Raw genomic sequence first — 12,725 nt, forward strand, 5'->3', positions numbered from 1 at the left:
GTGAGTAAATTTCCTTATTTATTTATTTATTTTGAAAAAGAAGGCCTAAATCCTGTTGTTAGACCTGACCAAAGTAAACTCACTGAATCAGTGGAACTTACCTACTTGTTAACTCAGCATTTGACAATTAAGAGAATGAGTTTACTCTAGTTGGGACTCACCAACAGGGTGTAAGCCAAGATTTCTTGAGAAAGAGATCAGAAAAAATGTGAGTGGCGAATCTATATGAACCACTGAAGTTTATGAACCACTGAAGTTTTATTAATACATCTTGCTCCTACGTTTCCCTGCACATGAAATAAAGTTACACTCAGTTTTAAAACACAAAACTTCTCCACAAAAATCTAATAAAGGAATAAAATATACACAGATAAATTAACAAAGGGTTTTTTTTTTGTAAACTGTCGTTTTAAAGTGTAAACTGTCATTTTTTAAAAACTGTAGTTTTGTTGACATAAATCAGGGGTAGGCAACCTTTTTGAGCCGGGGGCCGGGTTGCTGTCCCTCAGACAACTGGGGGGCCAAAGCCAAAAAATAAATAATTAAAAAAATTTTTAAATAAATAAATAAATAAACCAGGACAAATGTAGGATAACATTTTCAAATGGTGGACACTTTTTTAAAAAAGTGGAGGACACGCAAAAAAAATTGCTGATTTTTTTTAAAAAATGTTAATATAAATGCATGTTTCGGAGGACAGCTAAGACAATTGCCCCCTTGCCCCGCGCGTGAGAAGCCAAAGGCCCCGGCGGCAATCGGCGGCAGGACTGGGCTGGGGCCAGTCCCAGGCCTTCCGGGCCGCATCCGGCCCGCGGGCCGCAGGTTACCTACCCCTGACATAAATGAAGAGGGCACTGAGGCTGCGGCTTCGAATGCTGCTAATATAGATGAACGGAGTAACCAACAACAGCAATCAACAATGATCAGTACTTTTTATCTGTCTTGTGGGGAGGTTGGAAAAGTTAGTTTTGGATTACAGCTACCAGAATCAAGGAGCTATAAGATTTCTGGGGTTGTTATCCCAAAAAGAAAGTTTTCCATGTTTTACTTCCAACCTATCTTTGCCATTTCCAAAACGGCTACAACTGGATCTGGCAGAAATTACAGATATAATTGCCATGTTTCTCACTGTGTGACTTTCAGATGGTGTGACTTGAAGGTACACTGTAACAACAAGAGTATAAGTCCAGAGCTTGTTTTCCTACATCCATGGTTGATCTAACAAAAAATAATATCTTAACACTATGGGAACCTGTTTTCCTTTCCTTCACAAGCAGCAGAGCAAGTGTTCTTGGAATAATATTCAAATATATTTTGGTGTTTAAAACTATATAGAGAAGGTAGATAATTATAGATAACTGAGAAGCTGACAGTTCTTAAATTTGGCAGCAGACACTTGTGGGTAGAGGTTGAGGGTGTTATAAATAAGGGGAAGTAAGGGCTGTCTTATATTGCTGCAGAATTATTTCTTCACAAAGAAATGCAAGCCTGGCTGAGAAAGCACATAAATTTGACCAGCTCCAGGTACTGTACAATGCAAATATCAATTATGGACTACTTCTTAGTCAGTGTCAGTTATGAATTACTACTACTTCTTTTTACAGTTTTAACTGTTTGTAAGTTAGAGTGAGTAGTTTCTTGTAGCAACTTTTTCTTGTTTTTTTCTAAAGAAAAAAAGGAAGTAATTTCTAAGAGTATTAAAGGATTAATTAATATTTTCTCCCGAAGCAGGTTGTGTAAGGAACAGCTGAATTCTAGATGCTGTCAAAGTGCAACTCCAGCATTCTTTAATATTAACAGGATTTAAATTAATAATGGATCGATTCCTTAATTAAAAAAGGAAGTGGATAGGAATAGTTGAACTCTATATTTTTATAGCTGTTGGACTGCAAGACCCAACATTTCACACTATGCTGGCTAAGATTACTGGGAGTCATCATTCAACAAATCTGGAGAGTCTTGCAGTGCTCACCCCTGTTCTAAGGAAAGAGCTGGATTTATTGCATTGACTGGAAATGTATTGCTATTAAGATCTGTGGAAGCTGATCCATTAGGGCAAGTAGGGCACACTGCCTACCAACCCAGGATCCGGCCACACACACACATGCCAACCAATGAATCCATGCCTGTTCCACATTATTGACTTTGGCTTCTTCCATTGGCTTCCCTGTCCTACCATTACTGGTGGGCATTAGTTACCATTGATCATTTGTGTGTCATTGTTTAAGATATTGCTAGGCAGGTGCAAAGGATCATCAGGATTTCTCTGAAGATGCCAGCCACAGATGCTGGTGAAACGTCAGGAATAAACTCTTATAGACATGGCCACATAGCCCGAAAAACCCACAAAAAAACTATGGATGCCGGCCATGAATGCCTTCGACTTCCGATAATCAGGATACCTCAGACATTATATACAAAAGGGTTAGGTATAAATCTAACGCATATAAAAGAAACAAAAGGAGAGCCACAATGTATCTAGAGCTCTACAAGTTGTGGACAAGTGAGGGAAATCTTTACCTTTTCTTCACAACTTCAAAACACAATTTCAAATGTGTATAGTTGCTCCCTCTACTGGAGATGTGATGTAGTGGTTTGAGTGTTGGGTTAGGACTCTGAGATACAACGGTTCACATTCAAACTCATGCTTGGAAACTCAGTGCTTGGGCAAGTTGCACTCTCCCAGTGATAAGTTTGAGGTGACTTGAAGGCACATAACAACAACCACAACTGGAACTTAGCTTGGAGTTGTAGTTTGTTACAAAGGTTTAGGTATCACTGGATAATTCACAACAGGACTGGTCCTACTACTGGGCAGAATGAAGAAGCCATCTAAAGTGGCAGACGTTGGGGCAGCCATTCCTCCGAAGCCCCCTTTTCAGTCATCTCCAGAGATGGCTTAATGGTTAAAATGCCATTTCTGATGATGGAAGATGAGAAGGTTGGCAGTTCGAGGCCTGAGTGCCGCATGATTGGGTGAGCTCCTGTAACTAGTCCCAGCTTCTGTTAACCTAGCAGTTTGAAAGCATGCAAATGCAAGTAGATAGATAGGTACCACTTCTCAGTGGGAAAATAATAGCATTTAGTGCAGCCATGCTGGCCACATGAGCACCAGAGCAGTCCTTGGACAACGCTGGCTCTTCAGCTTAGAAACGGAGATGAGCACCACTCCTTACAGTCGGTTACAACTAAACATTCATGTCAAGGGACTACCTTTACCTTTATCTTTACCTTTACAGAACAATGCTACTTTATTTTTAGCCAGCATCTGAAGGTTGCTGGTAACTCATGTGCCGGCTTTGACGGCACAATTGAAAATACTTTGAGGGGGCTATGATTCTGTACAAGATTAACAGGGAGTTATCTAGTTCAGCCCAGCAAGTTTTCTTTTCCAATTAACATGCATAGGATCTTAGAAAGAATAATGACACCAATTATTATTAAATTATTAAATTTACAGTGCTTTATAAATAAAGGTTTATTATTATTATTATTATTATTATTATTATTATTATTATTATTATTATTCCTCTAGAGTTGTTGTTACTATTTTTCTTGTCATATCTGTCCTAGATTTTAGCAATGGACTCCCTTGCTGTAGCCAATGGCAACTTCACCTTGGACCTTTTCAAAAAGCTAAATCAAGCATCCCAGGGCAAAAACCTTTTCTTTTCACCCTGGAGTATTTCCACTGCTCTGGCCATGGTCTACATGGGAGCAAGAAACAACACCGCCACCCAAATGGCTGAGGTAGGTTCTTTAGTGTGACTTCTGTGTATGATGCAGTATTCAGCTCTTTTATGCTAATATGTATGGTCGACACACACTTCCAACTATCACATAGTTGATAGATTTAATACAGCACTGTACAGTACTAATCCAGTGGCTCACTGTCTTGGGTCCACAGAGGCTGTCGGACTTCAACCCTATCACCACATGTGAGGGAGCAGTAGTTCGACAACATCTCAGGATCCATTGATCAGAAATCACTGTGCTAGGCACTCTCACGTAATAGATCATTTTAAAGTATGTATCATAAATAAAGATGACAACTAGGAAAACTGAAGAGTTATCTGATGCTGATGATGCTGATATCAACGCACATTTATGAACCAGGCAAAGCAAGCCAGTTAAACAAAACTATGGAAGTAGGTCGAACAAAATGTTGAGCAGTTTCACAACTGAAGGCAAGATTTTTAAAGATCTGCTGATTAGCAAAGTTGATCATTATTCTCTATACTTGAGCCAGTTTTTTTTTTTAAATTATCATTGCACGGTTTTTAAATACTTTTTCAAATAAGATCAAGGATTTTAATAAACTGTTGATTATATTAGCATCATCCTTATCGCTGTGATTTTATTTCAAGTAGGTACCACTATGTACATTCTCTTTTTTTGCAGAGCTTCATTTTGATTGCTAGATGGCCAAGAGATTAAATAAATAAATCTACTAGTACTATTTTTCTCCATATTCAGATAATTTAATTAACTTTACAGTTATTATCTTTGCAACTTTACTTACAGGTGCTTCATTTCATTGTGGCAAAAGGAAACAGAAGTTCTTCACAGGTAATATCATAATGGGGGGAAGGCAGAAAACAAAAAAAGTAATCTTATAGAATTTAGGTTATATTGACTTGTATAGATTGGCTAGATACAGCAGAACCTTAGAGTTATCAGTTTTTCAAACATGCTAAGGTTTAATCTTTTATTCCCAAAAGAGAATGAAGGGAGGGACTAGAAAGCAACTAGCTAATGCAAGATGGCCCTTTTTAGAAAGTCCTAATCGGAGAAGGCGGGATATAAATAAAATTGGTATTATTATTATATTATTATTAGAAAGGTATGGAAGATGTTTGGCCCAGTGTTCCCACCCATTCCCCAAACCATGCCCCATTGCAGAGCTGCTTCTTCCTTCAAGCATCCCTTCTGAGTAAGTAACTGAGGACCAGCTGGTATTTCACAGTTAGGGTCTCCATGTTTCCTGCTTAGAAGGCAGTCTTACATTTGAAAGATGTCAAAATATAATTATCTTCTTGTAGAGCTGTCCAGTTGAATTTCAGGTTAAAGATAAAGAACCATATGAAGGTGGAATGGAAGCCTTGAAGTAGTCCTTCATAACTTAGCACCTAGACAGCAGGTTGAGCAAGCATATCATTCATCTGGTCACATCATGAGAAGGCATGAGTCTTTAGAAAACACAATAATGCTGGGAAAGGTTGAGGGTAGTAGAAAAAGAGGAAGACCACACACTAGATGGACAGACTCAGTCAGGGAGACGGGCATAAGTCTGCAAAACCTAAGCAGAGCAGTGAAATACAAGGAGTCTTGGAGATGTCTCAACTACAGAGTCACCATAAGTCGAGGTCAACTTGAGGGCAGTTAACAACCACAACAAGGAGTTATACAAACATCTTTTGTTCTTTTTTTGATGATGTGTTCCTTCTTTTTAGCAATGCATATGTCTACTCTACATGCAAGATTTTGCTCTCCCCCCCCCTCCCAATTGTACTAATGTTTAGAATTACTTGAGGGTCTTCAAACGCAACTGAGATTCTGATAGGCAATGGTGTCTCTCTGAAAGGAAGCAGGTTTCACTGAAGGTCAAACCATTCATGAACTGTTCAAGGAAATGATTTCTGAAATCAACCAACCCAGGAGCACTTACTTGCTTAAAACTGCCAACAGACTATATGGAGAAAAGACTTTCAAATTCATTGATGTAAGTATAGCATTTACACTAAACTCTAACCTCTAATTTGGGATTAGTTTAATACTGGCCTAACCTCCAAGATTTCTTAGGACTCCTTATGCAGTGGCCCCTTGCTACTCTCATGGATAACAGAGTCCGTGTATACTCAAGTCCCATTATACACAATGAAAAGATGTCCCTTATAAAAAGGAAAAATCAAGGTTTACTTTTTGGAATGTGTATATTTTTGAAATATTTTCAATATTTACTCTGAAGTAAAGCTGCATGGGGCAGGGAGTTGGGACCAGGCCCTTTTGGCTCCACCCTGAAGCCCTGCCCCCTACACCAGGTGACACCTTGCTGCAGGAAGCTGCTGCCTTTTAGAGTCCTTTGCAAGTTGCAGCAATAAATGAATTGATTCTTGCAGATTGTAGAAAGTTGATGCATTACTAGGTGAGCTGGAGATTTGCTCACAGCCATTTCCTCTTGACTGGAACTGAGCTGCTACCTCCATGCCCACCCCACAAACTGGACAATTTGCATCCTCATCTCCTGTGTGGAGATGACCCATGAAAATTGGAGGCTGAGGCCCTGAGATCTAGCAACCGTAAGTAAGATCCTGTTCCCTCTTCACCCTCATGTGGAGACTGAGTGGCTGCATAAAGATAGTTCAGAGGTGAGAATTCTGCCGCCCTTCAGATGTTAGTGGACTGCAACCCAGAAGTTATTATCCGTGTAGCCAATAATAAAACATGCTAGAAGTTGCAGTTTCACAGAATCTGTAAGGCCCCTATTAAATATTCCCGCTCCTGACTACAGTGAACACTTCTCTGTATTGTTTTTTTCCCCCTTAGTTCCTCTACCTGCTCAGTCTTTCAGTGTAGCTGTGGCATTAATTGTGGGCCAAAATAGCCTGTACATGGTAGAATAAATCTATATTCCTACTGGTATTATTATTAGCCTTTATTTATAAAGCACTGTAAATTTACACTGGTAGGTGTGGATGTGCAAGAGGAAGAAAGAAGGAGTAGTGGAAGAGAGTGAGAGAGAGATTGAGTTTTAAATAATTGTCCTTATATATTTCAGGAATACCTGCGGCTTGTTAAGAAATATTATCATGCTGAACCACAAGCAGTTGATTTTTTGCATTCTGCAGAACAAGTCAGAGGCCAGATCAATTCTTGGGTGGAAGGACAAACTGACAGTAAGCTAATTCATTCATTCATTGTGATATCTGTGCTTCTCTTAAAAATACTCTAGAAATCATTGGAATAAATCTCAGCAAGTATTTCTCACATATTTTTTTCTGGAGCACTTCACGCACTTTGCTTTGTTCTACACTATAAAGCAAAATACATGCATAACTTGCATTTTATTGTTCTGTTCTCCTCAATTGCCTACCATCTTTGTAAAAATCAGAATCATATTATGAAAAACACAGCCTCTAAGCCAGGACATTGAAAATAGATCCTTCAGTTGATAAAACAGGAGACTGTACCAGTATGGTCTTATGAGAATCATGGGTCCTTGGCTAGGATTCATTAGCCTTTTTGATCAAACCAGTTTCCCTCAATTTTGTCAGATAAAATAATCAAATGCAGAACACCCATAAGTTGACTGTGCTGTTATACTTCATGAATCACACAAATGAAAACTGCAGACCAATTTCAGACCAGTGATTCCCAAATGTTTTGGACTTCAGCTCCCAGAGTTCCTGACTTGTATTATTTCCACAGAGTGGTTTATAAGTTAACTCACCAGGTGCTTCCTTCTCTTATGAGGATGCCAAGTAGAGTTCCAATAGAAGAATTTGTCAACCAGTGCTAGGGTCTAGGAAAAAAAATAGCTTTTTCAGTAGCAGGGGCATGTCTATGTGGGCCAAATGAACCAGCTCCCCCTATCCTCATGGCACCCCATCTTCAAGATGCAGGGCTAAAGCCCCAATTTGACTGTAGACTTGTCTTCACAATGTGAGGCCAGTTCCACAAAAAATCTGGGCCAACCCTCCCTTAAACCGGATTAAAAAGATATATTTTGAGCACTCTGGAGTGACACGGGGAGGGGGGAGTGTTGTTGTTTACACAGTGTCCTCCTGTGGTCACCAGCTGCCACAACCGCTGGTATAAGTCACTCCCTCTGAGGTCACATGAGGTACCCAGACATGTGACTGATGCTGGGCACCTCATTTTCAATCTCATAGGGAGTGACCCACATCAACAGCAGGTGGCACAATGATATATGTGTGTAGACAGGCAGCCAGTGTCACTTCAGAGAGCAGAAGTAACGGGTGGAATTAGGGGAAGCTCCGGGGCCAGAATACCCTGGGAGGAGCTCAGATGCTGGTCAGTGAATACCTGCTCCCAAAATCACTTCCCAGCATCAGAACTTGGTGGTAATGTGATACAAGAGCAATGAAAAACTTCTTGACAGTAAGGGCTGTTCGACAGTGGAACAAACTCCCTTGGAGAGTGGTAGAGTCTCCTTCCTTAGAGGTCTTTAAACAGAGGCTGGATGGACATCTGTCGGGGATGCTTTGATTCAGATTTCCTGCATGGCAAGGGGTTGGACTGGATGGCCCTTGCAGTCTCTTCCAACTCTATGATTCTATGATTCTATGTTACCTGTAAAATATTACATTTTGGGTTAATGAGGGCAATAACTGGTAATCTGTAGTGAGTAACATGTATACACTAGTTTTTCATGTTACTTTTGCAGGGGAAATAAGGTTCAGGGATTGTAGGAAATGAAGAACCCTAGTAAACTACATGGACAAAACAAAGATCTGACTCAGTAGAAGGCAGTTCCCCAAAGCAATTACCTAAAATGTTTTGGAAATATAAATACTTATACTATCCTTTTCTTTGAAAAAGACAAAATCAAGAATCTGTTGCCTGAAGGTGTTGTTGATTCTCAGACAGCATTGGTCCTAGTAAATGCCATTTACTTCAAAGGAATGTGGGACAGAAGATTTCAGAAAGAAAACACCACTGAGAAGTCTTTCAGGCTCAGTAAGGTAAGCATCTGTTAATAATAAGGAAGTGTGTCATTCTATGGCATGAGGAAATGTCAATGACATTAATTTATTATAATGTTATTAGTAACTGCACAATGTCTGCAAAGAAAGCTTGTTAAAAGGAAGATGACTAAGTCTCTACATTAAAACATGAAATTTAATTTGTTCTTGTTTTTTAAGGGACAACTGTTACTTGACTTGCAGCTGCACTGTTGCATAGCTAATACAGTTAAATTTGCCAAGGAGTTGTTGCAACAAAGTCTACTTTAATCTGGCAGCATATTGCTTGTAAAGCTTGACTTAATTGAAATGCCTGTTATGGAGCTTTACTAATAGTACTGTAATTGCACTGTAAATTAACATGTCCAGAAGGTACAGAAACTATGGCGGGTTACAAACCGCCACTTGGGACGTCCTCAGAACATCCCAGTTTAAAAAAGGGGCATCTCTTCCAGACGCCCCTATTTCTGTTATGGACTCTGTCTGTCACAAATGGCGGCGGCCGTTCCACACGGCCGCCGCCATCTTGACGTAACGGACGCTGTGCATCCGCACGTCGCGCGGCACTAATGACGTCGCGAGTGCGCCATTGGCGCCTCACGGCGTCATTAGCGTGCCGCCAGAAGAAGCTCCATTTTGGAGCTTCTTTTTTGCTCCATAAGGGAGCTGCGCAGTTTGGCTGCGGCGGCTCCCTTGCGGAGCAAACAGCAGCGCCGGGAAACCGCCACAAAGTGGCGGTTTGTAACACCTCCCCAAGAATGAATATAATCTGCTCAATAGAATTCATTTGCTATTGAGAAAACCACATGGTCAGATGTAACCTGTGCTAATACTTGGCTACTCCATATTAAACATGTTCATTTGAAACTACCTGTGAAGTTATGCAGTATTTCTGATGGGAACATGGCACTCCTATAACATGAATACAAGCAGAGAGGACAATAACAGATCAACCAAAACAGCAACAACAACTCTGTATTGCACTTAACTTTCAGTGTGAGTGCAATTGATGTATGGCTCCACTCTACAGAATCTTGAGATTTGTAGTTTTGTGAGCACTCCTTGGTAGAGAAGGCTAAAGACCTTGTAAAACTACAAATCCCAGGATTCCATAGGATGGAGCTGCGGCAATAAAAGTGGTGTCAAGCTTCAGTATTTCTACAGTGCAGATGCAGCCTTTGCCTTAATGTTAACTGTGGCTCCATACTTGTCTCTGTCCCCCCCACCCCCCCACTTTCTCCTTTCTCTGCTGCTGCTTTTTTCATCTCCTGTTCTACCTGTCCCTACAGGGTTTTTTTTCTTTTTGCTATGTATTATGATCTTTCAAAATAAAAATTTAGGCTTTTCTTTTTCTTTTGTGAAAAAAGATGAGACTGCTTTTCATAGACTGCTGCCACACTACAGAATTAATGCAGCTTGACACTATTTTAATTGTCATGGCTTCATCCTATAGAATCCTGAGATTTGTGGTGGCACCACAGCTCTCTGACAGACAAGGCTAAATATGTCACAATATTTCAAATACCAGACTTCAATAGCATTAAAAGCACTGTCAAACTGCATTAATTCTGTAGTGCAGATGCAGTTTTCTGTGCTTGCCCTCTGGTGAGAATACAAAATTCCTATATGAGAAGTGGAAATGTTGTAGCCACTGGGTGACTGTAGTAGAACCTTTCTTTTTCTGGCTTCACTTCGAAGAGATGGAGTTCTGTCTTACTCCCACATTCTCATCACAGGCCCCCAAAGTCACAACTACTTTCTCACACTTGGGACGTGCCAGAGACAGAAAGGGCAATCCTCACTGAATAAACCAGGGGCGAGCAACTTGTTACCCATTCAAATGTTGGTTTAATTCAGTTCCCACCATCCTTCACCAGTGGCTTGATGACTGATGGGAGTTGAAATCCAATGATACCTGAAGAACTACATGTCACACACTACATGTCATAAAACTTTCATGGTTTGCCAGGTCTGAAAGGTGGTTTGTTTGGGTAGAAAAACTACTGACATGTAATTCTTTAAAACTGCAGATCCAGTCGAAGCCTGTGCAAATGATGTTTCTAAGGGATATGTTTCCAGTTTTCTACATTGACACCCTGAGAGTCTATATTCTTGAGCTCCCTTATGTTAGCAGTGAACTCAGCATGTTAATCCTGCTGCCAGAAGACATCACAGATGAGTCTACAGGTCTTGAACTGGTAAAACATTTATTTGCAGATTTCAGGGGACTTAGCAAACATATATAAGTATGAATTCAGATGTGTATAGAAAAGAAATGTTTTATTTCTCCCATTCAGTGGGAGGTTTAGGAATCCAATAAATGATAGGCTTGCATAACTCTTTCATAGTGCAATTTTGGAACTGCTGTGGAGTAAGGGTTTAAGTGTTGTATAATGACTCTGGAGACCAGGGTTCAAATACCTGCTCAGAAACCCACTTGGGAAAATCACACTGTTTCAGCCTTCCAGGGAGGCAAAAGCAAACCCTTCTGAATAAATCTTACTAGGAAAACTCTGTGATAAGTTTACATTAGAGACGCCATAAGTCAGAAAGGACTTGAAGATACAAAATGACAAAGTGCAATTTTATGAACATGTTTCTGAAACAATTCTCACTGTGTTCACTAGAGGCAATTCCTTAGTATGTGTGTATAGGACTACATTTTTAATCAAACTTTCCCTAAGCATGTCTACTCAAACCCCACTAAGTTCATAAGGACTCTCCTGTAGGTCAGTGTATACATAGAAGGTGGCCTAATAATGTTGGACTAACTCCCCCCTCCATTGTATCTCTTGGCTAGGATAGATGGGAGTTGTGGTCCACCTCTGGTGCACACATGTTCTAAGCCTGAATCATTGTAGTCCCTACTAGAGTAAGACCATTTAATCAATAAGAACCTACTATATATACTTGACTATAAGTCGAGAAATTGACCCTAAAATCCTGGGTTGACTTATATATGGGTCAATACACTAATACTGGTTAGAAAAGTCCTGAGACAAGCACTGCAGTGATGCCCCACTCTTCTCCACTCTTTGTGCCTCGAGGCAGGTGTGTGTGTGTGTGTGTGTGTGTGTGTGTGTGTGTGTGTGTAAGAAAGAGTTTCTCAATCTGATTTGAAAGCCTTCTCTTCCCATCAAAGAAACACCCCATTGGGGAGGACAGAAAGAATCCACTTTCTGTCCTCCCCAACCCGATGTTAGAACCTCTTCTCCAGCACCAGGGAAGTGGTGTTTGGTGGTCCAGAGAGGTCCAGAGAAGGAGAAAGAGGGACAGAAGTGGTGTTTTCCCCTTTCCGTATATACTCAACTATAAGTTACAGTACCATTTATTCTATGGGTTTGCTCTAGTTGGAGCCAAGAATAGAAATGTTCCTATAAAGAGGAGCCCTGGTTTTTCAAGCTCCTCTATCTTTGTGTTAAAAATTTAAAATGAGAATGGCCACAGATTTTGAATGGAAGATTCTACAGTCCCTTTGTCCTCCTCCCCCATTAAAGCTACAGCCCTTTCACACCACATAGTTATAGCACTATAATTGCATTTTAACTGTCATGGCCACATCTTATAGCAGTGATGGCGAACCTGTGGCACCTGTGGCACTCAGAGCCTTCTCTGTGGCCACATGTGCCGTCGCCCCAGCACAGAGTCTGCCAGAGTTTGTTACTAGAAAGCCAGAGGGACATGGCACTTTGCAATAAATAAGTGAGTTTGGGGTTGCTGTTTGGGCACTCGGTCTCTAAAAGGATCGCCATTACTGTCTTATAGGACCCTAAGATTGGCCATTTAGGCCTGTTACAGACTGCCAAAATAAAGCTGCTTCGAGTCTCTTTGGAGGTATGCTATTTAAATGATGCATGGGTCCTAAGAATCTGGAAGCTGCACCAAAGCTTCACTACAGTGCTTAGGAATGGAGTGTGGCTTTGGTGCGACCTCTGAACTCTTAGGACCCATGCATCATTTAAATAGCATACCTCCAAAGAGGCTCAAAGCAGCTTTATTTTGGCAGTCTGTAACAGGCCT

General features: G+C 40.6%; 1 protein-coding gene across 1 annotated transcript; it reads left to right on the plus strand.

Moving 5' to 3' along the window:
- The first annotated feature begins 1,477 nt into the window (after positions 1–1,477).
- On the plus strand, positions 1,478–11,017 carry LOC121928003 (heterochromatin-associated protein MENT-like). Its single transcript, XM_042462168.1, has 7 exons — positions 1,478–1,524; positions 3,574–3,750; positions 4,525–4,569; positions 5,585–5,722; positions 6,779–6,896; positions 8,563–8,705; positions 10,736–11,017. The coding sequence occupies exons 2-7, from the start codon at positions 3,583–3,585 to the stop codon at positions 10,949–10,951; spliced, it is 828 nt and encodes a 275-aa protein (XP_042318102.1). The 5' UTR covers positions 1,478–1,524; positions 3,574–3,582; the 3' UTR covers positions 10,952–11,017.
- Positions 11,018–12,725: the final 1,708 nt, after the last annotated feature.

This window comes from Sceloporus undulatus, chromosome 4, assembly GCF_019175285.1.
Source record: "Sceloporus undulatus isolate JIND9_A2432 ecotype Alabama chromosome 4, SceUnd_v1.1, whole genome shotgun sequence".
NCBI lineage: Eukaryota > Metazoa > Chordata > Lepidosauria > Squamata > Phrynosomatidae > Sceloporus > Sceloporus undulatus.

What these genes read in the sequence shown, in the direction of transcription:
- LOC121928003 (XM_042462168.1), top strand. Translation starts at nt 3,583, where the DNA reads ATGGACTCCCTTGCTGTAGCCAATGGCAACTTCACCTTGGACCTTTTC. An exon ending in GAAACAGAAGTTCTTCACAG is followed by an intron (nt 4,570 to 5,584) that starts GTAATATCATAA and finishes TCTCTCTGAAAG; the next exon opens with GAAGCAGGTTTCACTGAAGG. An exon ending in AGACTTTCAAATTCATTGAT is followed by an intron (nt 5,723 to 6,778) that starts GTAAGTATAGCA and finishes TATATATTTCAG; the next exon opens with GAATACCTGCGGCTTGTTAA.